This window comes from Pongo pygmaeus, chromosome 4 (genome assembly GCF_028885625.2).
Source record: "Pongo pygmaeus isolate AG05252 chromosome 4, NHGRI_mPonPyg2-v2.0_pri, whole genome shotgun sequence".
In the NCBI taxonomy this organism is placed as follows: Eukaryota; Metazoa; Chordata; class Mammalia; order Primates; family Hominidae; genus Pongo; species Pongo pygmaeus.
Window position 1 is genome coordinate 37,601,150 of NC_072377.2, and position 24,567 is coordinate 37,625,716.

The window sequence follows — 24,567 nt, forward strand, 5'->3', positions numbered from 1 at the left end:
GGCTAATTATACAATCAACTGATGACATAAAAGCTATAGACATTAAGGAAAAATAGATTACTTTTATATTCAGTCAAAATAGCCATTTCCTTTTAGTTAAAATAGGAACACTTATTGTCACTGTTATTGTTGGCTTTAAAAATCTCTTATTTTTTAATATAGGAACATTATAAGTGGAAGAAAGAAATGAAACTCAAACACAATTTTGCTTTTTATGGTGTGGGAAAATTTCTTACTACCTTTAGCTTTACTTCTGTATCAGTGAAAGGCATGAATTTGTTCATTTTTCAGATGAATGTTGAGATAAGAAATGGACTTTAAGTAGTTACTGTATGGCTCTAAGTATTTATTAATACTTAGTTTACAGATTGCATGTTTATATTGTTATATTTACTTATGTTTGAGTAATCTATTATATTTAAAGATGAATAATATAAAATATTTGAGATGTAAGGTGAAATCATTGTATCTTATTGCAAAGCCACTAAAAAGTAGTAGTTAAATGAGTGAAACATTCATACAAAATGAAAAAAATTATCTTTCCCTTTTCAATGAAACTACTTTTTTCTAATTGACATGTAAAGAAGTAACAAAATACACCCCATAATAAGAGGGAAATATCAATCAATAGAGATAGACCCAGAAATGATATAAACAGGGTCATTCTTACAGTTTTTTCTTTTGAAAATATTGTTTTCATAAAAATATTTATGTTAAATATAATGGGTTTATTGTTATTTTAAATGAAATGGAAAAGATGTAAAAATCTCTTAGTTTTAATTTCTAGTGGAAATAGTGATACATATAACTCACATAAACAAAACCTCTCTGGAGTCCTCATTCGTTTTTTTTTTTTTTTTTTTTTTGAGACAGAGTTTCACTCTGTTGCCCAGGCTGTAGTGCAGTGGTGTGATCTCGGCTCACTGCAAGCTCCGCCTCCCGGGTTCATGCCATTCTCCTGCCTCAGCCTCCTGAGTAGCTGGGACTACAGGTGCCCGCCACCACACCTGGCCAATTTTTTTGTATTTTTGGTAGAGATGGGGTTTCACCGTGTTAGCCAGGATAGTCTCTATCTCCTGACCTCATGATCTGCCTGCCTTGGCCTCCCAAAGTGCTGGGATTACAGGTGTGAGCCACCACGCCCGGCCTGGAGCCCTCAGTAGATTTTAAGAGTGTAAAGAGTCTTGAAATGAAACTATGCGGGAATTGCTGCCCTAAGACATCATTTCAATCTGATTCTTAATATATTTATTTTTTCTTAAATCAGGTTTTTAATATTTTTATTCTGAAATTATGATGGAATTCTACTTTTTGTATTTTTAAGTAAATAAGGAAAAATTGTAGACTGAGTATTTAAAAGGAAGCTTTTTTGTCATCTAGTCTGGAGAATTTTACAACTGAGAGATGGGTCATGAGTTTCACAAGTTTGATTTAAATATTCCTTTTTTTCGTAAATCAAGTTTTATCTTGTAGAGAAACATAACTTAAAAAATACTCCAGTATGTTTTACACATTGAAAATCAATTAGACTAATTATACTCTTGGGTTAACTTTTTTTTTTTTTTTGCAATCCTGCCTTTGTTCTACATGCAAATAAATTTATTTTTAAATAAATGTTGGATTAGAAGATAGCTTTTCTATCTGATCTTTTTTTCTTTTAAACGAGTTATTTTAAAAAGGTCCATAAGGCCAATCTTATTTGTTTCCTATATACTTTACATTTTAGTCCCCCCGTCCCCACCTTACAGGATTATTTAAAAGCAAATACCTGACTTCATATGATTTCATCTGTGAATATTTCAGTATGAATCTCTAAGAGATAATATTGGGCTGTTTCTGAATGTGCACACATACACTCTTTCTGAATGTGCACACATACACTCTTTCCTACATAATACCATCTTTGTATATCTATTTTTTCAATAATTATTTAATCTAATATCTCATTAGTGTTCAAATTTCCCCAGTTTTCCCATACATCTTTTTAGAGTCAGTTTGTTCAAATCAGTCTCTTAATGTCTGATGTACTCTTAGGAGAGTTACCATTATTTTTTTTTTTATATCTCTAAATTTATAAGATTTTGTGCTCTTTTTCTCCTTTTAGTGACTATTTGGTGAATGTACTTACTGTGGCATAATAGTCAACTGAATCCTTCCCACTGAATGTGATGATAAAGTCTAAAGCTTTTTGAAAGGAGGAGAGGGTGATACACATTAATTCTTTTAATATAAATGTTAAAACTGAAAATTTGTGCTCATTCTCAAGTTGGAACAAGACACTTTTTTTTTTTTTTGAGACAAAGTCTTGCTCTGTCACTCAGGCTGGAGTGCAGTGGCGCAATCTCGGCTCACTGCAGCCTCCACCTCCCAGGGGTAAGCGATTCTCCGCCTCAGCCTCCTGAGTAGCTGGGATTACTGGCGCTCGCCACAACACCGGGTAATTTTTGTATTTTTAGTAGAGATGGGGTTTCGCCATGTTGGCCAGGCTGGTCTTGAACTCCTGACCTCAGGTGATCCGCCTACCTCGGCCTCCCAAAGTGCTGGGATTACAGGCGTGAGCCACTGTGCCCAGCCTCTGAGCTCTGTTTTCTATCTTTCTAATGACCTCCTTCATATCCTTTTGGTAAATGATGAATCATATATACAGTCAGCAGCAGAGATCCTGATACTCCAGTGAATGGTAGCATTGAAAGCCTCATTTTGTAATTTTGCTTTTTAATTTGTCATCTGTCTTAGTTAGGAGAACAGTCAAGTTTGCAAATTATTCTGTTCTTCCTTGATAAAAAGGAATTTATCTCATATTTGTCAGACTGTATGTTTGTTTTACATAAGATTTTACAATTTTTAGGTCTCCTTTCTTTTTAACAAATATTTAGTAGAGTTTGTATTTTGTGCCAGGTTCAGTGCTGGGCACAGACAAGGTCTCTGTCCATATGGTGCTTATACTCTTGAGGGTAAGACAGGTACAGAATAGAGGAACCACAGATGAAGTTGTAATTTTATATTGTGTTGTAGTGAGATGAACACTGGTGGGGTTAGCCTTATTAGGAGGAGAAATAACTTAAATTGTAACAGGAGGGAAGAAGGATAGCATAATGAATGTAGAGGCAAGTGAGTTTGTAGGTGGTGGTAGCAGAAGCCATTTCTAGATTTTTAAAACTACTATTCATTTATTTTTGTTTTTGGTTGTTTTTTAAGACATTATTGTTCGGGCATAAAAAATGACTTTGTTTTCACTTGTATATTTTCCTTAACATCTTTAGAGTTCATGTCTAATTTTAACATAATAAGTATTATTATTTATATATGATTCCCTTATATTATGAAATCGGTATTTGCAAGTGCTAATTGAAATGAATATGTTATTTTGTCAGTATCTGACTTATTTAATTATAATTATATTAATTACATTTGAAGTCTATTTATTAGGATAACTGATTTATAGAAACTTCCTTTATATAAAACGTTGACTCTGGCCAGGCGCCGTGGCTCACACTTCTAATCCCAGCTTTGCGAGTCTGAGGCGGGCAAGTCACCTGAGATCAGGAGTTTGAAACCAGGCTGGTCAACAAGTGAAACCCCTTCTCTACTAAAAAATACAAAAATTAGCTGGGCGTGATGCTACATGCCTGTCATCCCAGCTACTTAGGAGGCTGAGGCAGGAGAATCGGTTGATCCCAGCAGGCAGAAGTTGGAGTGAGCCGAGATTGCACCACTGCACTCCAGCCTGGATGACAGAGTGAGACTCTGTCTCAAAAAAAAAAAAACAAACAAAAAAAACCCTTTGATTCTTTTACTGTGTCCAATGTATGGTAATCACATTAAATATTCCTAATGCAGTTCTTTTCTTCTTAGAGGGCAGTAGATCTAGGGACTTTCTGCTTTGAGAGAAAGCTACATATATCTTAGGAACAATGAGTTACACATTGGATATTGACGTGTGAATTGGACCCAGGAAAGTTCACAGGGAAAGCAATTGCTTTTTTTTTTTTTTTTTTTTTTTTTTTTGAGACAGGGTTTCGCCTTGTTGCCCAATTGGAGTGCAGAGCCGCGATCTCAGCTCATTGCAACCTCTGCCTCCCGAGTTCAAGCAATTCTCCTGCCTCAGCCTCTCAAATAGCTGGGATTACAGGCATGTGCCACCATGCCTGGCTAATTTTGTATTTTTAGTAGAGATGGGGTTTCTCCATGTTGGTCAGGCTGATCTCGAACTCCCAACCTCAGGTGATCCACCCGCCTTAGCCTCCCAAAGCGCTGGGATTACAGGCATGAGCTATGGTGCCTGGCATGCAATTTTTTTTTTTTTTTTTTTTTTTTAATTTCTGAAGTATTTATTGATCATTCTTGGGTGTTTCTTGGAGAGGGGGATATGGCAGGGTCATAGGATAATAGTGGAGAGAAGGTCAGGAGATAAACACATGAACAAAGGTCTCTGGTTTTCCTAGGCAGAGGACCCTGCGGCCTTCTGCAGTGTTTGTGCCCCTGAGTACTTGAGATTAGGGAGTGGTGATGACTCTTAAAGAGCATGCTGCCTTCAAGCATCTGTTTAACAAAGCACATCTTGCACCACCCTTAATCCATTTAACCCTGAGTTGACACAGCACATGTTTCAGAGAGCAGGGGGCTGGGGGAAAGGCCATAGATCAACAGCATCCCAAGGCAGAAGAATTTCTCCTAGTCAGAACAAAATGGAGTCTCCTATGCCCACCCCTTTCTACACAGACACAGCAACAATCTGATCTCTCCTTCCTTTCCCCACACTTCCTCCCCTTCTCTTCAACAAAACCGCCATCGTCCTCATGGCCGGCTCCCGATGGTCGCTGTCTCTTCGGAGCTGTTGGGTACACCTCCCAGACAGGGCAGCCGGGCAGAGGCGCTCCTCACCTCCCAGACAGGGCGGCTGGGCAGAGGCGCCCCTCGCTTCCCAGACGGGGCCGCCCGGGCAGAGGCGCTCCTCTCCTCCCAGACGGGGCGGCCGGGCAGAGGCGCTCCTCACTTCCCCGACGGGGCCGCCCGGGCAGAGGCGCTCCTCGCTTCCCAGACGGGGCCGCCCGGGCAGAGGCGCTCCTCAGTTCCTCCCAGACTGGGTGGCAGCCGGGCAGAGGCGCTCCTCACCTCCCAGACGGGGCGGCCGGGCAGAGGCGCTCCTCCCTTCCCCGACGGGGCGGCCGAGCAGAGGCGCTCCTCACTTCCCAGAGGGGGCGGCCGGGCAGAGGCGCTCCTCACTTCCCAGACGGGGCGGCCGGGCAGAGACGCTCCTCACTTCCTCCCAGATGGGGTGGCGGCCAGGCAGAGGCGCTCCTCACCTCCCAGACAGGGCGGCCGGGCAGAGGCGCTCCTCACCTCCTAGACGGGGCGACCAGGCAGAGGCGCTCCTCACTTCCCAGACGGTGTGGCGGCTGGGCAGAGGTGCTCCTCCCTTCCCAGATGGGGCAGCCAGGCAGAGGCGCTCCTCACTTCCCAGACGGTGTGGTGGCCGGGCAGAGGTGCTCCTCCCTTCCCAGATGGGGCAGCCAGGCAGAGGCGCTCCTCACTTCCCAGACGGTGTGGCGGCCGGGCAGAGGTGCTCCTCCCTTCCCAGATGGGGCAGCCAGGCAGAGGCGCTCCTCACTTCCTCCCAGACGGGGTGGCGGCCAGGCAGAGGCGCTCCTCACTTCCCAGAGGGGGAGGCCGGGCAGAGGTGCTCCTCACTTCCTCCCAGACGGGGTGGCAGCCGGGCAGAGGCACTCCTCACCTCCCAGACGGGGCGGCCGGGCAGAGGTGCTCCTCATCTCCCAGACGGGGTGGCCGGGCAGAGGTGCTCCTCATCTCCCAGACGGGGCAGCCGGGCAGAGGTGCTCCTCACTTCCTCCCAGACGGGGTGACGGCCGGGCAGAGGCACTCCTCACCTCCCAGACGGGGCGGCCGGGCAGAGGCGCTCCTCACCTCCCAGACGGAGTGGTCAGGCAGAGGCGCTCCTCACTTCCCATATGGGGTGGCGGCCGGGCAGAGGCGCTCCTCACTTCCCAGATGGGGCAGCCGGGCAGAGGTGCTCCTCACTTCCTCCCAGACGGGGTGGCAGCCGGGCAGAGGCGCTCCTCACCTCCCAGACGGGGTGGCCGGGCAGAGGCGCTCCTCCCTTCCCAGACGGAGTGGCCAGGCAGAGGCGCTCCTCACCTCCCAGACGGGGCGGCCGGGCAGAGGCACTCCTCACCTCCCAGAGTGGGCGGCCGGGCAGAGGCGCTCCTCACTTCCCAGAGTGGGCGGCCGGGCAGAGGCGCTCCTCACTTCCCAGAGTGGGCGGCCGGGCAGAGGCGCTCCTCACTTCCCATAGGGGGTGGCAGCCGGGCAGAGGCGCTCCTCACTTCCCAGATGGGGCAGCTGGGCAGAGGTGCTCCTCACTTCCTCCCAGACGGGGTGGCGGCCAGGCAGAGGCGCTCCTCACTTCCTCCCAGACGGGGTGGCGGCCAGGCAGAGGCGCTCCTCACCTCCCAGACGGGGCGGCCGGGCAGAGGCGCTCCTCACCTCCCAGAGTGGGCGGCCGGGCAGAGGCGCTCCTCACTTCCCAGAGTGGGCGGCCGGGCAGAGGCGCTCCTCACTTCCCAGAGTGGGCGGCCGGGCAGAGGCGCTCCTCACTTCCCATAGGGGGTGGCAGCCGGGCAGAGGCGCTCCTCACTTCCCAGATGGGGCAGCTGGGCAGAGGTGCTCCTCACTTCCTCCCAGACGGGGTGGCGGCCAGGCAGAGGCGCTCCTCACCTCCCAGACGGGGCGGCCGGGCAGAGGCACTCCTCACCTCCCAGACGGGGCGGCTGGGCAGAGGCGCTCCTCACCTCCCAGAAGGGGCGGCTGGGCAGAGGCGCTCCTCACTTCCCATATGGGGTGGCAGCCGGGCAGAGGCGCTCCTCACTTCCCAGACGGGGTGGCGGCCAGGCAGAGGCGCTCCTCACTTCCCAGATAGGGCAACAGGGCAGAGGCGCTCCTCACTTCCTCCCAGACGGGGCGGCCGGGCAGAGGTGCTCCTCATCTCCCAGACGGGGCAGCCGGGCAGAGGCGCTCCTCACTTCCTCCCAGACGGGGTGGCAGCCGGGCAGAGGCGCTCCTCACATCCCAGATGATGGGCGGCCGGGCAGAGGCGCTCCTCACCTCCCAGATAGGGCGGCCGGGCAGAGGGGCTCCTCACATCCCAGACGATGGGCGGCCAGGCAGAGACGCTCCTCACTTCCTAGACGGGGTGGCGGTGGGGGCAGAGGCTGTAATCTTAGCACTTTAAGAGGCCAAGGCAGGAGGCTGGTAGGTGGAGGTTGCAGAGAGCCGAGATCACACCACTGCACTCCAGCCTGAGCACCATTGAGCATTGAGTTAGCGAGACTCCGTCTGCAATCCCAGCACCTCGGGAGGCCGCGGCAGGCAGATCACTCGAGGCCAGGAGCTGGAGACCAGCCCGGTCAACACGGCGAAACCCCGTCTCCACCAAAAATACAAAAACCATTCAGGCGTGGCGGCGCGCGCCTGCAATCCCAGGCACTCGGCAGGCCAAGGCAGGAGAATCACAGGAGCCCGAGGCAGGGAGGTTGCAGCAAGCCGAGATCCCGGCAGTACAGTCCAGCTTCGGCAACAGAGGGAGACCGAAAAAAGAAGGAGAGGGAGACCGAAAAAAGAGGGGAGAGGGAGGGGGAGGGGGAGGGGGAGGGGGAGGGGGAGGGGGAGGGGGAGGGGGAGGGAGAGGGAGAGCTTTTTTTTTTTTTTTTAAGACAGAGTCTTGCTCTGTCACCCAGGGTGGAATGCAGTGGCACGATCTTGGCTCGCTGCAACCTCTGCCTCCCAAGTTAAAGCGATTTTTGTGCCTCAGCACTACAGGTGCATGCCTCCACGCCCAGTTAATTTTTGTATTTTTAGTAAAGATGGGGTTTCTCCATGTTGGCCAGGCTGGTCTCAAACTCCTGACCTCAAGTGATCTCCCTGCCTTGGCCTCCCAAAGTGCTGGGATTACAGGCATGAGCCACCGTGCCTGGCTGGAAGCAAATATTTTATGGAACCAATATAAGTACTATTATAATGTGATTAGTCACTTAAAAATTCAGCTTTAAAAATAATTGTTTAAGGTGAATATACCGAGCCATTTGACCATAAGGGACAGATAATTCTGCTTTGTTCTACTTTGTTAAATAGATTTCTTAAAGCTCCCTTGGTGTTACTCATTTTGGTAATTTCAGATTCATATGGTCTTCATTCAGTTATGATTAAACTATCTTAAAAGTTTTCCTTAGATTGTATATTGAAAATGCTGAATTATTGTAATTATTTGTAAGATTTTTACTTGTACACTAAAGCAACTTAGTTTATCGTACAAAATTGCAGTGATAGCTATTCTGAGTACATGATTGATGATTTGGGACAAAATTGCCAAATAGATTTAAAGTATTTTTCTTTATTGCAAAAGAATTAATATAGTAACAAAGTCTAATAATATAGAAGGCACCATCCATTCCCGCTTTTCAGAAGTAACAATAGTTGGTGGTTTGTGCTTCCAAGGCCTAAAACATAGGGGGTGGGATTAAAGAACAGAAATGGGGGTTATAATTGACCATATGTCATTTTGCTCAAGTCATTTTATTTTATTTTTTTAAAACCAGGTGTCTGCTTTGGGTCTGGATCCCTCAGGTGCCCGTTTGGTGACAGGAGGATATGACTATGATGTTAAGTTTTGGGATTTTGCTGGAATGGATGCTTCTTTTAAGGCATTTCGATCCCTTCAGCCCTGTGAGTGGTATGTATTCACTTACTTAATATCTTCATATTTGACTTAATATCTTCACATTGGAAGACAGTGCTGTTGGCTTTGGAATCCCATCTACAATGATTTGTATCAAAATACATTACGTTTATATGACTGTATACTGCCTTCATAATTTAAATGAAGTAAAATGAGCCTTACATTTCTTTTGTTTCATAAACTTATATTTTAGGCTGGGCGCAGTGGCTCACACTTGTAATTCCAGAATTTTAGAAAGCCGAGGCAGGCGGATCATCTGAGGCCTGGAGTTTGAGACCAGAATGGACAACATGGCAAAAGCCCGTCTCTACTAAAATTAGAAAAATTAGCTGGGCATGGTGACGCATGCCTGTAATCCAGCTACTCGGGAGGCTGAGGCAGGAGAATTGCTTTAGCCTGAGAGATGGAGGTTGCAGTGAGCTGAGATTGTGCCACTGCACTCCAGCCCAGCAACAGAGAGAGACTCCGTCTCAAAAAAAATTGCAAAAGGCCGGGCGCAGTGGCTCATGCCTGTAATCCCAGCACTTTGGGAGGCCAAGGTGGGTGGATCACCTGAGGTCAGGAGTTCGAGACCAGCCTGTCTAACATGGTGAAACTCCATCTCTACTAAAAATATAAAAACAAGCCAGGCATGATGGCTCATGCCTGTAATCCCAGCTACTTCGGAGGCTGAGGCAGGAGAATCGCTTGAACCCGGGAGGTGGAGGCTGCAGTGAGCCAAGATTGCGCCACTGCACTCCATCCTGGGCAACAGAGCAAGACTCCATCTCAAAACAAAAAAATTAAAAAAAACAACAACTTTGTTTTAAAACATTCCAATTAATCCTGAGAAATGAGAAATTAACATATGCTAAGCCATTAACCAGGTACCAATCCATTTTGTACTGTTTAGGTATGGTTGGCTAGCATTATGTTAGAAAGGGCCTTCCATGTTGCTACAATGAGCCAGCCTTTCTCTCTCTTTTTTTTTTTTTTTTTTTTTTGAGACAGGGTCTGGCTCTGTTGCCCGGGCTGGAGTGCAGTGGTGAGATCTTGGCTCACTGCAACCTCTGCTTCCTGGGCTCAAGACATCCTCCCACCTCAGCCTCCCAAATAGCTGTGACTATATGGGTGTGCACCACCATGCCTGGCTAATTTTTGTATTTTTTTGGTAGAGATGGGGTTTCACCATGTAGTCCAGGGTGGTTTCAAACTCCTGATCTCAAGTAATCCACCTGCCTCGTCTTCCCAAAGTGCTGGGATTACAGGCATGAGCCACCGCGCCTGGCCCATAAGCCACTCTCTTTTCTGTATTTGACCATATCTGATCTTTTGGCATATTGCTTTCTTATGCTCAGCGGTCCCCAATCTTTTTTGCACCAGTGCCTGGTTTTGTGGAAGACAGTTTTTCCATGGACTAGGGGTAGCGTGGAGGTCGGGGTGGTGGGATGGTTTCCGGATGAAACTGTTCTATCTCAGATCATCAGGCATTAGATTCTAATAAGGATTGTGCAACCTAGAGATCCCTCGCATGCGCAGTCAACAATAGGGTTCGTACTCCTGTGAGAATCGAATGCCATTGTTGATCTGACAGGAGCCAGAGCTCAGGTGGTAATGCTCGCTCACCCTTCCAACACCTGCCGTGCACCTGGTTCCTAACAGGCCATAGACTGATACCAGTCCATGGCCTGGGCTTTGGGGACTCCTGACTTAACTTGTTTCTTTATCTCCTCTCCAATATTTCCAGTGGAATATCAAAGGCTTTATCATAATTATATTGTATCACTTCAGATGGCATGTATTGTCTAGTTGTTTCACTGTTAGTCACTAGAAATTAAGGTAAATCCCTGGATTAAGGTAGTGACATCTGATTCCTTCATTGTAAAGTTAATATTTTATACTTGAGAGAGGCAAGAACTTTGTAGAGAGATAGTTTGGTACTATGTAACTATCCAGATACTACTCATCATTCTTTTACTTAATGAGCTTAGTGTCCATTGATGATTTCTTCCTGAATCGGTTATGTCACCGAGGGCTACAAATTGGTGATTTTCTTATTCTGTTATTTCATCTGCATTTATTTCCTGGCATCTTCTTAAAGAAAAACTTTTCCATCGATGTTCATTAGGGATATTGGTCTAAAATTCTTTTTTTGTTGTGTCTCTGCCAAAATCCTCAATAAAATACTGGCAAATCGAATCCAGCAGCACATCAAAAAGCTTATCCACCATGATCAAGTGGGCTTCATCCCTGGGATGCAAGGCTGGCTCAACATACGCAAATCAATAAATGTAATCCAGCATATAAACAGAACCAAAGACAAAAACCACTTGATTATCTTAGTAGATGCCGAAAAGGCCTTTGACAAAATTCAACAGCCCTTCATGCTAAAAACTCTCAATAAATTAGGTATTGATGGGACATATCTCTAAATAATAAGAGCTATTTATGAGAAACCCACAGCCAATATCATACTGAATGGGCAATAACTGGAAGCATTCCCTTTGAAAACTGGCAGAAGACAGGGATGCCCTCTCTCACCACTCCTATTCAACATAGTGTTGGAAATTCTGGCCAGGCAATCAGGCAGGAGAAAGAAATAAAGGGTATTCAATTAGAAAAAGAGAAATTCAAATTGTCCCTGTTTGCAGATGACATGATTGTATATTTAGAAAACCCCATCGTCTCAGCCCCCAAACCCTCTAAGCTGATAAGCAACTTCAGCAAAGTCTCAGGATACAAAATCAATGTGCAAAAATCACAGACATTCTTATACACCAATAACAGACAGAGAGCCAAATCATGAGTGAACTACCATTCACAATTGCTTCAAAGAGAATAAAATACCTAGGAGTGCAACTTACAAGGGATGTGAAGGACCTCTTCAAGGAGAACTACAAACCACTGCTCAACGAAATGAAAGAGGACACAAAGAAATGGAAGAACATTCCATGCTCATGGATAGGAAGAATCAATATCATGAAAATGGCCATACTGCCCAAGGTAATTTATAGATTCAATGCCATCCCCATCAAGCTACCAATGACTTTCTTCACAGAATTGGAAAAAACTACTTTAAAGTTCATATGGAACCAAAAAAGAGCCCGCATCACCAAGACAATCCTAAGCCAAAAGAACAAAGCTGGAGGCATCACGCTACCTGACTTCAAACTATACTACAAGGCTACAGTAACCAAAACAGCATGGTACTGGTACCAAAACAGAGATATAGATCAATGGGACAGAACAGATCCCTCAGAAAGAATACCACACATCTACAACCATCTGATCTTTGACAAACCTGACAAAAACAAGAAATGGGGAAAGGATTCCCTATTTAATAAATGATGCTGGGAAAACTGGCTAGCCATATGTAGAAAACTGAGACTGGATCCCTTCCTTATACATTATACAAAAATTAATTCAAGATGGATTAAAGACTTAAATGTTGGACCTAAAACCATAAAAACCCTAGAAGAAAGCCTAGGCATTACCATTCAGGACATAGGCATGGGCAAGGACTTCATGTCTAAAACACCAAAAGCAATGGCAACAAAAGCCAAAATTGACAAATGGGATCTAATTAAACTGAAGAGCTTCTGCACAGCAAAAGAAACTATCATCAGAGTGAACAGGCAACCTACAGAATGGGAGGAAATTTTTGCAACCTACCCATCTGACAAAGGGCTAATATCCAAAACCTACAAAGAACTCAAAACAAATTTACAAGAAAAAAACAACCGCATCAAAAAGTGGGTGAAGGATATGAACAGACACTTCTCAAAGGAAGACATTTATGCAGCCAACAGACACATGAAAAAATGCTCTTCATCACTGGGCATCAGAGAAATGCAAATCAAAACCACTATGAGATACCATCTCACACCAGTTAGAATGGTGATCATTAAAAAGTCAGGAAACAACAGGTGCTGGAGAGGATGTGGAGAAATAGGAACACTTTTACACTGTTGGTGGGACTGTAAACTAGTTCAACCATTGTGGAAGTCAGTGTGACGACTCCTCAGGAATCTAGAACTAGAAATACCATTTGACCCAGCCATCCCATTACTGGTTATATACCCAAAGGATTATAAATCATGCTGCTATAAAGACACATGCACACGTATGTTTATTGTGACACCATTCACAATAGCAAAGACTTGGAACCAACCCAAATGTCCATCAATGATAGACCGAATTAAGAAAATGTGGCACATATACACCATGGAATACTATGCAGCCATTAAAAAATGATGAGTTCATGTCCTTTGTAGGGACATGGATGAAGCTGGAAACCATCATTCTCAGCAAACTATCACAAGGACAGAAAACCAAACACCGCATGTTCTCACTCATAGGTGGGAATTGAACAATGAGAACACATGGTCACAGGAAGGGGAACATCACACACCAGGGCCTGTCATGGGATGAGGGGAGGAGGGAGGGATAGCATTAGGAGATATACCTAATGTAAATGATGAGTTAATGGGTGCAGCACACCAACATGGCACATGTATACACATGTAACAAACCTGCACATTGTGCACATGTACTCTAGAACTTGAAGTATAATTAAAAAAGTAAAAAAGAACAACTTTTCCTCATTAACTGATGTTATTTGGTTATCCTGAAATATAGTTACTACTGAAGAGGCAGGATAAAAGCTTAGTTATCTTTCTTTAATTGCCCATTTTTAGCTTAAGGGCTGATGGTGATAAATGAATTGTTTCTGTTATTGGTGATGATTTCTTTTTCTTTTTTGAGTATCAGTATTTACGATTTTTAAATTTTCATGTTTCAGTCAATTGCAGTCATTATTCTTTTTGATGTTTAAATTGTCCTAGATTTGTCTAGTAGGAGTCCTTGATTGCTGTATAATTTTGACATGACCTTATTAGTCTTTAACACTTACTTGGTTTCTGGCACAACATGATGTAGGCTTCCTGTTAACATTCCTTTACAAGTCCTGGAATCAGTACTTCCCCGAGTAGCCCTCCTTTGTTCTTGTGGGAATGGTATTTAGAGACCAAATCTGGTTGCTGGGCATGCTCATTGATATTGGGATGTCATTGCTTTTGACCTTTTGATGGAAAGAGGGAGAAAATATAGATGCGTATGTATTCATGCATATATGTGTCTATGTTTAAATTACAAGGTCACATTGATATTTCTATTTCAATTTCAAAATATTTAGTAAACTTTTAAATTTCAGAATATTTTTAAATTTATAGATAAGCTACAAAGATAGTACAGAGTTTATGCATACACTTCACCCAGTTTTTCTTATGATTAACATCTTATGGTCCATTTGTCACAATTAGGAAACTAACATTAGTCAGTTACTATTAATTAATCTCCAAACTTTATTTGGATTTCACTGTTTTTTTTCCACTAATGATTCCTCCAAGATACCACATTACCTTTGGTCCTTATATTTGTTTAGTCCCTGACAGTTTCTCAGTCTTTCATTGTTTTTCATGACCATGACAGTTTTGAGGGGGTATTGGTCAGGTATTTTGTAGAATGTCTCTCAATTTGCTTTTGTCTGATGCTTTTCTCATGGTTAGATTGAGATTGTGAGTCCTTGGGAAGAATATCACAGAGGTGAAGTGGCTTTCTTATTACATCATATCAGGGGTACTTTTGTCATGTTTTTTTAGGTTCTTCATGGTAAAGTTACTTTTTCCTTTCCTTTCCATATGCCATTCTTTGGCTACAAGCCACTGAGTACTGCTCAAACTAGAGGCAGTGGAAAAATTCAGCTCCACTTCCTGGAGTGAGTGGTATTTAAATACACTTTTTGGTTTTTTTATGTATTTATTTTATTGCTCAGCTTGTTTCAACTGTGGTGATTGGGAGCTCTTTTAGTTTGGTCTTTTGTCCCTTTGACATGCTTCCTTTTTTTCATTTTTGGAAATACTCCCTTAATTTTTGATACTACAGGATGCTCCAGGCTGGGCACAGTGGCTCACGCCTGTAATCCCAGCACTTTGGGAGGCCGAGGCGGGCAGATCACCTGAGGTCAGGAGTTCAAGACCAGCCTGGCCAACATGGTGAAACCCCGTCTGTACTAAAAATACAAAAATTAGCTGGGCATGTTGGTGGGTGCCTGTAATCCCGGTTACTTCAGAGGCTGAGGCAAGAGAATCGCTTGAACCCGGAAGGTGGAGGTTGCAGTGAGCTGAGATCGCGCCTTTGCACTCCAGCCTGGGCAACGAGTGAAATTCTGTTGCAATAAATAAATAAATAAATAAATAAATAAAATAAAATGCTCCAGGCTATAGATGCTTGTATTTTCCCTGCTCCAGTTCTAGAATTAGTTCTTTTCCCCAGGAGAAGTATATTAGCAAATAAGATCTAGGTTCTTTATTATTATTATTATTATTTTTATTATACTTTTAAGTTCTGGGATACACGTGCAGAATGTGTAGGTTTGTTACATAGGTATACACGTGCCGTGGTGGTTTGCTGTACCCATCAACGCATCATCTACATAGCTATTTCTCCTAATGCTGTCCCTGCCCTAGCCCCCCACCCACTGACAGGCCCTGGTGTGTGATATTCCCCTCCTTGTGTCCATGTGTTCTCATTGTTCAACTCCCACTTATGAGTGAGAACATGTAGTGTTTGGTTTTCTGTTCTTGTGTTAGTTTGCTGAGAATGATGGTTTCCAGCTTCATCCATGTCCCTGCAAAGGATATGAACTCATCTTTTTTTATGGCTGCGTAGTATTCCATGGTTTATATGTGCCACATTTTCTTTATCCAGTGTATCATTGATGGGCATTTGGGTTGGTTCCAAATCTTTGCTATTGTGAACAGTGCTGCAATAAACATAACGTGTGCATGTGTCTTTATAGTAGAATGATTTATAATCCTTTGGGTATATACCCAGTAATGGGATTGCTAGGTCGAATGGTATTTCTGGCTCTAGAAGATCTAGGTTCTTAATATGCTCATTGCTCCTGGGATGTCACTGCTCTTAGGCTGACTCAGCTGACACAGCTAGGAAATATATGCATATATGTTGTACTAACTTATGTATATAGTATATAGTATTTTGTATCTCTCTACATCCACGTTAACCTGAACACTAGTGCATACTGATGTTTCTAATTCTAATCCAGTACTATGTTGATTTGTTCTAACCTTCCTGCTTTTCTGTATCATCACTTTCCAATGGTGAGAAACCTAGCTTCCACTATCCATTTACTTACTTATTCAGCCTCAGTATACATGTAAAGCAATTTAAGAATTGTTAATTGTACCTGTGTTCCAATTTAAATTTAGCATTACAGAATTTTTCTTAACGTCTTTTAATTTGATATTCAAATTAAAAGATAGAAGTCATTTATGAGAAAACACTTACTGGTCAAGGGGTTGGCAAAGTTTTTTTTATAAAGGGCCAGATAGCATTTTAGGCTTTACAGGTCACAAATGGTCTTTGTTAAATTTATCTGTATGTGTATATATTTATGTGTGTGTGTGTGTGTCTGTGTCTGTGTGTGTGTGTGTGAGTGTATACATTTTCTTTTTTCTTTTTGTTTTTTTTTTTTTTGAGATGGAGTTTCGCTCTTGTTGCCCAGGCTGGAGTGCAATGGCATCATCTCGGCTCACCACAACTTCCACCTCCTGGGTTAAAGCGATTCTCCTGCCTCAGCCTCCTGAGTAGCTGAGATTACAGGCATGTGCCACCACACCTGGCTAATTTTGTATTTTTAATAGAGTCGGGGTTTCTCCATTTTGGTCAGGCTGGTCTTGAACTCCCAACCTCAGGTGATCTGCCCGTCTTGGCCTCCCAAAGTGCTGGGATTACAGACGTGAGCCATTTCCCCTGGCCTACTTTTTTCAAGAAAAGACAGTAAAATCTGATTTGATGCCTTTGATCTTTGGTTAAGAAAGAAAATAAAATCGTTTTCTAGCTGTAATTTCTGTTTGATTGAGTATTCCAAGGGTCATCACTTGATGATTCCAGTAGTTTAAGAGTGCTGTCCAATATAACTTTCAGTGGTAATGGAGATATTATGTATCTGTATCATCCAGTATGGTAGTCACTCGTCACATGGGGTTACTGAATACTTGAAATGTGTTTAGTAATTCTAAGGAACTAAAATTTCTTGAAATCAAATTTTAATTAAAATGTAAATAACTACACGTGGCTAGGTAGCTGCTGTATTGGATAGTGCATATCTTCAGCCTCCCTTTAAGTGGCCAAATCCAGTACACACAAACTACTACGGTAGGTAACAGGGTACCTCTAGACATAAAAATATGTGACTTAAGTTCAAAAACAGGAATGCTACTACCAAAAACTCACTAAAGTTTAATGCAGATTTTTAAATGAAGATAAAAGTGAGGCCAGGTGCGGTGGCTCACGGCTGTAATCCCCGCACTTTGGGAGGCCGAGGCAGGCGGATCACGAGGTGAAGAGATTAAGACCATTCTGGCCAACATGGTGAAACCCCGTCTCTACTAAAAATACAGAAATTATCTGGGTGTGGTGACACCTGCCTGTTGTCCCAGCTACTAGGGAGGTTGAGACAGGAGAATTGCTTGAACCTGCAAGGCAGAGGTTGCAGTGAGCTCAGATGGCGCCACTACACTCCAGCCTGGCAACAGAGTGAGACTCCATCTCAACAACAACAACAACAACAACAAAAAAAAAAAAAAAAAAAAAAGAAAAAAGAAAAAAGTGAAACAAGTATTTTTATATTTATTTTCCCCTTCAATTTCGTTCTCTTTATTTTGTTGGATCATTGTTCTAGTTTCTGATTATAACACCCAATGTGTATGTTAATGATCACTGCTTGTGTTTTGCCAATTGCAAATTTGGTGAATGTACGTAAATTCTCATTCAGCTGATACCTGTTGAATATGGGAGAGTCAAACTCTCATAATACCATTAGAAGCCTTTCTTTATTTTGATATTTGTTTTTTTTTTTTTTTTGAGTTGGAGTCTGTCTCATGTTGCTCAGGTTGGGGTGCAATGGCATGATCTCGGCTCACTGCAACCTCCACCTTCTGAGTTCAAGCAATTATCCTGTCTCAGCCTCCTGAGGAACTGGGATTACAGGTGCATGCCACCATGCCTGGCTAATTTTTGTATTTTTAGTAGAGATGTGGTTTCACCATGTTGGCCAGGCTGGTCTTGAACTCCAGATCACCTCAGGTGATCTGCCTGCCTTGGCCTCCCAAAGTGCTGGGATTACAGATGTGAGCCACCATGCCCCCGCCCGACATTGGTCTGTTAACCTTTTAAATTACGTTTTTCACCCAAGTGAGAATCCACACATGCCTGTAACTCAGCTAAATTCCCCCACATCTTTTTGTCACTGATCTGTATTATTCCTATATTATCCACAAAGATAACTTGAGGGAGTTTGTTGACTGTCTTGAAGATATGGAGACATAGTGTGATGTTTTCAAACCATCTCACCTGGAATAGCCAACAGCAGAATTTGTCTGAGATCCGAGAGGCAGCGTCATGGTGAGTAAGTGGATATCAAAGAGGCAGTCACACTCAAAGAACGCCCCCATAGCTATTCAGGAAGGGAGATAGAAGTCCAAGTCTAGGAGTGAAGCTGAGGTAAAAAAAGTGTCCTGGATTTTGGGCATCTCTGACGAATTTCTCCGGAAGAGCTCTTTGGTGCTGTAGTATTCTTAGCTTCTTTCTCACTCACCTAGCACACTTTAAAAAGACTGACATTAGGTGTTCTTTTCTTGGTCTACCAGTATAAAAATTGAATTTTAAAAAATGCTTTTCTTTTGTTGTTAAGCACAGTTTATTATTTGATATACATTATTTACCTGAATATATTTTTCCTTCTTGCCGAGAGCAGCTCTGTCAGGGAGACCCTAACCCAGCGGCACTAGAGGAATTAAAGACACACACACAGAAATATAGAGGTGTGAAGTGGGAAATCAGGGGTCTCACAGCCTTCAGAGCTGAAAGCCCTGAACAGAGATTTACCCACATACTTATTAACAGCAAGCCAGTCATTAGCATTGTTTCTATAGATATTCGATTAACTAAAAGTATCCCTTATGGGAAACGAAGGGATGGGCCGAAATAAAGGGATGGGTTTGGCTAGTTATCTGCAGCAGGAGCATGTCCTTAAGGCACAGATCGCTGATGCTATTGTTTGTGGTTTAAGAATGCCTTTAAACAGTTTTCTGCCCTGGGTGGGCCAGGTGTTCCTTGCCCTCATTCCAGTAAACCCACAACCTTCCAGCGTGGGCATTATGGCCAATAGGAACATGTCACAGTGCTGCAGAGATTTTGTTTATGGCCAGTTTTGGGGCCAGTTTATGGCCAGATTTTGGAGGGCCTGTTCCCAACACCTTCTCTTTGACATTTTCATGGTAAAATTATGTAAACTATCTGTAATAGCCTTTTACTTAATTTCCTGGTTTTTGCTTCCCTCTGTAACTGTCATCAAGTTACATAATTTTAAAATTTTATCTTATTAAGATCCAGTGACCTTCTTTTGAGTCATGTCTCAGCTCAGATGTCAGCTCCTCAAAGAGACCTTTCCTCACCATACTGTCAAAAGTAGCTCCTCTCCCACCTCTCCACTGCCACCCACTCTATCCATTACCCTGATTTATTTCTTTTATAGCACTTATAACGATCAGAAATGATGTGTTTTTCACATTTGTTTACTTCTATTCCAGCACCTAAAACAGTGTTTGGGATATACTTGGAGCTTATTATTCATTAAATAAGTCATACAATAATAGTGTTTCATATTTTTTTTCAGTAGTTTTCTGTTGAGAAATAGAGCAGAAGACTATTTTCAGCAATGTGTACCCACCTTTTGGAAAAGGAAGGAAGCATAAGAATTTCTTTTTCTGGAAGATCTGAAATCTTTGGCTTAAACCCTATCAGTTCAGGGCAAGTAAGGAACAGTTTTTGAAATTACTAGCTCTGCACTCTAAGTGATGCCTTGAGCTACAGGCTTAAGGCTGATGTGTTTAGCTTTTTTTAAAAAATAAAAATATGATATGTATTCTGAAGATAATTGAATAGTGAGTTTTATTGCATCTTATGATTTCCATTCATTTTATATCAAAAGTGATTGCCACTGAGAAATTTCCATCTATTCAAATGGTATTTGTAGTTCTTGCTATGTATGAACAGTTACTTGATTAAAGAGTTTCAGAGTTCAAATAAATAAAAAAAGACAAAACAGATACCTACGGTTTTGCATTTCTGAGTCAATCCTAGATTCTGAAATTTAAAAATTTCTGTTACTGGAAATCAGAATGGGTGAGTCAATGCTGTAGTCATTAAGTGTTATACACTGTCTTCTCTGCTAATTTAGCTGAGCTTGTGTCATAACTATCAGTTTTAGTGGGATGAGGGGAAGATTACTGTCCTAGATTTTCACTGAAGTACTTTTCCTCCTCTTTCTTTTTTATAGCATATTAGTTGATGTAAAATTTAATTCTGCAACTAAGTATAACTATAGACTTAATGTGCATAATGGAATGTGAGCATTGATTCTGACTCATAAAAATCTGAATTTGAATTATGTCTTGGCTTGTTCATTTGCTATATGACTTTAGGCATGTCATTTAATCACTTTGACCCTTAGTTTCCTTGCCTGTAAAATAGAATTAATACTACCAGTTTTTTGGTGTTCTGATTGATGATTAAATGAAATAATGTATATATTATAAAGTGTTTGGCACAGTGCCATGGCACCTAGTAAAGCATTTGGTAGATAATAACTCACCTAGTATTTATTTAATATGAAGGAATCTCAGTGCACAGATTCTTAAGTTGATATGTCTCATGTCTTTCAAGTATTACTTCCTATTTCTGAGTTTTTCTTAGTATTGTAACATTGGATTTTACCTCTGAAAAATCAGACTACTATTTAAGGCTATCACCTGTCCTGATTTCTTTCTTTCTTTCTTTTTTTTTTTTTTTTGAGATAGAGTCTAGCTCTGTTGCCCAGGCTGGAGTGCAGTAGCACGATCTTGGTTCACTGCAACTTCTGCCTCCCAAGTTCAAGCAATTCTCCTGCCTCAGCCTGCTGAGGAGCTGGGATTAAGGCATGCCACCATGCCCGGCCAATTTTTGTATTTTTAGTAGAGACTGGGTTTCACCATGTTGGCCAGGCTGGTCTTGAACTCCTGACCTCAGGTGATCCTCCTGCCTTGGCCTCCCAAAGTGTTGAGATTACAGGCGTGAGCCATCGCGCCTGACCCTGATTTGTTTTTTGGGAGTATAGGCTATTTAGCTTTGGCTCTCTGTTATCTGTTCTCCATTTCCCTTTTTCTCTCTCTGGTCCAGTTCTCTTTATCTTTTTTTTTTTTTTTTTGCCACAATTTGTTAAAACTTCTTAAGCCAATTCACTTTACTAATTTTCTACTCTTTTAATGAACTTTTTAAAAGTCACATTTATTCAGGTATAATTTACATTTAGTAAAATTTATTCTTTTTACTTATACAGTCCTATGAATTTTGAGAAATGCATACAGTCATAGTCATACACTATGATTATCCTCCAAAGTTCCCTTTAGCCCCTTTGCAGTCAGTCCCTCCTTCTGACCCCCAGGTAACCACTGATCTGATTTTGCCTCTATCAGTAGTTTTGTTCCCTTTTATAGCTGTGTAGTACTCTTTTGTATGACTGTATTACATACAGTTTGTTTATCTCTTTACCAGTTGATAGACATTTGGCTTATTTCCAGTTTTTAGGTATAAGGAATAAAGCTTCTATAAATACTCCGTACTGTAGAGGTCATTTTTATAGACAGGTGTTTTTATTTCCCTGGGTCAATACCTAAGTGTGAATTGCTTTGTCATATGATATGTGAGTATTAACTTTATAGGAAACTGCCTGACTTTTTAAAAATGCCATATCATTTTGCTTTCTTAGCGTCAATGTGTAAGAGTTGTAGTTACTTTATGTCCTTACCTACACTTGGTATTGTCAATATGTTAAATTTTAGCCATTCAGTTGGGTATGTAGTGATATGTTATTGGGTTTTAATTTGAATTTCCCTGATGATTAGTGATATTGAGCTTATATGTCTTCTTTGATGAAGCAGCTGTTCAAAAACTTTTGCCCATTTTAAAAACTGGGTTCTTTTCTTGGATTGGTTGATAAAGTTCTTTATAAGATATGTGTGTCACAAATATTCCAGTCTGTTGCTTAGATAGAAAGAGTTCCGTAAATATTTGTTAAATAGAAAAAGTAGTTTCCAAAAAAATTCCACTTTTGTAATATATAATTTATGTATTTGTGTTTTTTAGTACTAGGGAAAGTTTGAGAGGTTATGTCCTAGAAATGGAAGTGTATTATGTGGGGGTATTGGAGAACTTTCATTTTATATTTTTATATGACATAACAAAACAGCATGAATTACTTTTACAATTTAAAAAGATATTTTACACTTCAGAAAACAAAGGACATCAAAAACAAAATTAAAAGACAAATTATAAACAAAACATTGTAACACAGATTGAAAGCAATGGGCTACTATCCATAATACAGTTTCTGTAAATAAAGAAAGGGATGTTTGAAAACTAAAACTAGCCAAAGGAAATGAATTAATAGGTAACAGCAGAAGAAATACAAATAGTCAATAAACATAAAGATATTCAGCTTCATTAATAAAGAAGGAAAAATTAAAGTGCCAGTGAGGTACTATGTATTACCTGTAAGACTGGCAAAAGTGAAGAGAACATATACTATCCAATGTGAGAAGGCTAAGGTGGGGGTGTAAATGACCAGACTTTTTTTCCCGCATAACAATTTGATAATGTCTTTCTTTTTTTTTTTTTTGAGACAGAGTCTCACTCTGTCGCCTGGGCTGGAGTGCAGTGGTGCAGTCTTGGCTCACTGCAACCTCGACTTCCTTGGTTCAAGCGATTCTCATGCCTCAGCCTCCCAAGTAGTTGGGAATTCAGGTATGCACCACCATGCCTGGCTAATATTTGGATTTTTAGTAGAGATAGGGTTTCACCATGTTGGCCAGGCTGGTCTCCAACTCCTGACCTCAAGTGATCCACCTGCCTTGGCCTCCCAAAGTGCTGGGATTACAGGCATGAGCCACTGCACCCAGCCAATGTATCTTATTCTGATGTAAACTGTAAACTATGATGGCAAGATTTGGAGAAACAAATACTATCAGGCATGGTGGGAGTGTAAATTGGCACTGTCTTATAGAGGGCAATTCGGCATTCTCTTCCAAATTACAAATGCATATACCCTCTGACCAAGTAATCCACTTTTAGAAATTCCTCTGACAGATATATCCACATATATGGAAATGATCAGGAACAAGTTTATTTATCATAGCGTTATATGTAATGATGACACGTTTTCTTGAATTTTTTTTCAGCACAAAATAACAGTCTGATAATATGTTCTTTTTCCTTTAAAAAAATTCCACAGCTATATTCTTTGTCTTTTAGATCTTAGAACAGTATAGACTGTGATCAGTGGCTGAACTCTAGTCCATAGCTTGTTTTTGTATGAGACTTGAACTAAGAATGATTTTTACAGTTTTAAAGGGTTGTGAAACAAACCCCAGAATAATGAAGAAGAATGTGATACAGAGATCATATATGGCTTGCAAAGCTTCAAATATTTATCTGGTCCTTCACACAAAGTTTGCTGACCCTACTGTAAAAGCTCTTCACAGCCCCTTATTATTTTGCTCTTCTTTTTTACGCTCTCTGCCTGGTGAGATACAGGCTGAAAAGATTCTTCTTGTATCTCTTTACCTTCTTAACCTCACTGCTTGTGGCCAGTGGAATGTGTCTGTGATCTTAGGAAGTTTGAGGGAGGTAGGGCTGAGAGTAATCCTTGTATGTGTTTTGGGGAGTCTCTCCTCTATGTGATGGATGCTATAGTTTTGTTGTAAACTATGCAACAGAGTGAGACTCCGTCTGGCTGGAGTGCAGTGGCGCCATCTCTGCTCACTGCAAGCTCTGCCTCCTGGGTTCACGCCGTTCTCCTGCCTCAGCCTCCCGAGGAGCTGGGACTACAGGTGCCCGCCACCATGCCCGGCTAATTTTTTGTATTTTTAGTAGAGACGGGGTTTCATGGTGTTAGCCAGGATGGTCTTGATCTTCTGACCTTGTGATCTGCCTGCCTCAGCCTCCCAAAGTGCTGGGATTACAGGCGTGAGCCACCGCTCCCAGCCTGTATGCTGTATTTTTAGGAAAGATAGTAGGTTTTTGATTATATATCTTTGTTTTATTAACCCTATATTATGTCTTCCACGTTGTTTTTTGTGCCTGCTGCCTAATTTTTGTGACAACTGCTTCCATAAGGGCATCCTTGCTGCTTTGAGAACGAACCGCCCATGGACTTCATGGTTTCTGGGTAGTTTCATATGAGGCTGTTGCACTCTTTCTGGGAGGTGCTTTCCTAATCATTCTGATCTTTTCCTATTAGAAATTTCTGGATAATTTCCAGTTTTCAGTAGTCCTTTCATTTATCCTGATTTTATATTTTTCTAGGTTATTTCTTTTGGCATTTGGAGTAGGGAAGTCTGATGAAGTCCTCAGTTCTTTTTCCTTAGAAGTCTTCTATATTTCCTATTTCCAAATTCTTAAGGATTCCTTATTTATATTCTTTTTTTGCACCCTCTGCAGAATCAACCTTATATTGACAAAATATATTTTTACATTTTTGGGTGACATTTACAAGTCCTTAATTAATTAATTAATTTATTTATTTTTTGAGACGGAGTCCCACTCATTCGCCCAGGCTGTAGTGCGGTGGTGTGATCTCGGCTCACTGCAAGCTCCACCTCCCGGATTCATGCCATTCTCCTGCCTCAGCCTCCCGAGTAGCTGGGACTACAGGCGCC

The 24,567-nt window shown here is 42.1% G+C and overlaps 1 protein-coding gene across 2 annotated transcripts in view; it reads left to right on the forward strand.

Moving 5' to 3' along the window:
• The window catches only part of WDR70 (WD repeat domain 70), a 365,021-nt gene that overhangs the window by 60,906 nt on the left and 279,548 nt on the right, over positions 1 to 24,567 (forward strand). For both annotated transcript variants that reach the window (XM_054486906.2, XM_054486907.2), the window contains exon 7: positions 8,613 to 8,746. In XM_054486906.2, coding sequence (XP_054342881.1) covers positions 8,613 to 8,746 — 134 coding nt within the window. The remainder of the gene's footprint in view (positions 1 to 8,612; positions 8,747 to 24,567) is intronic.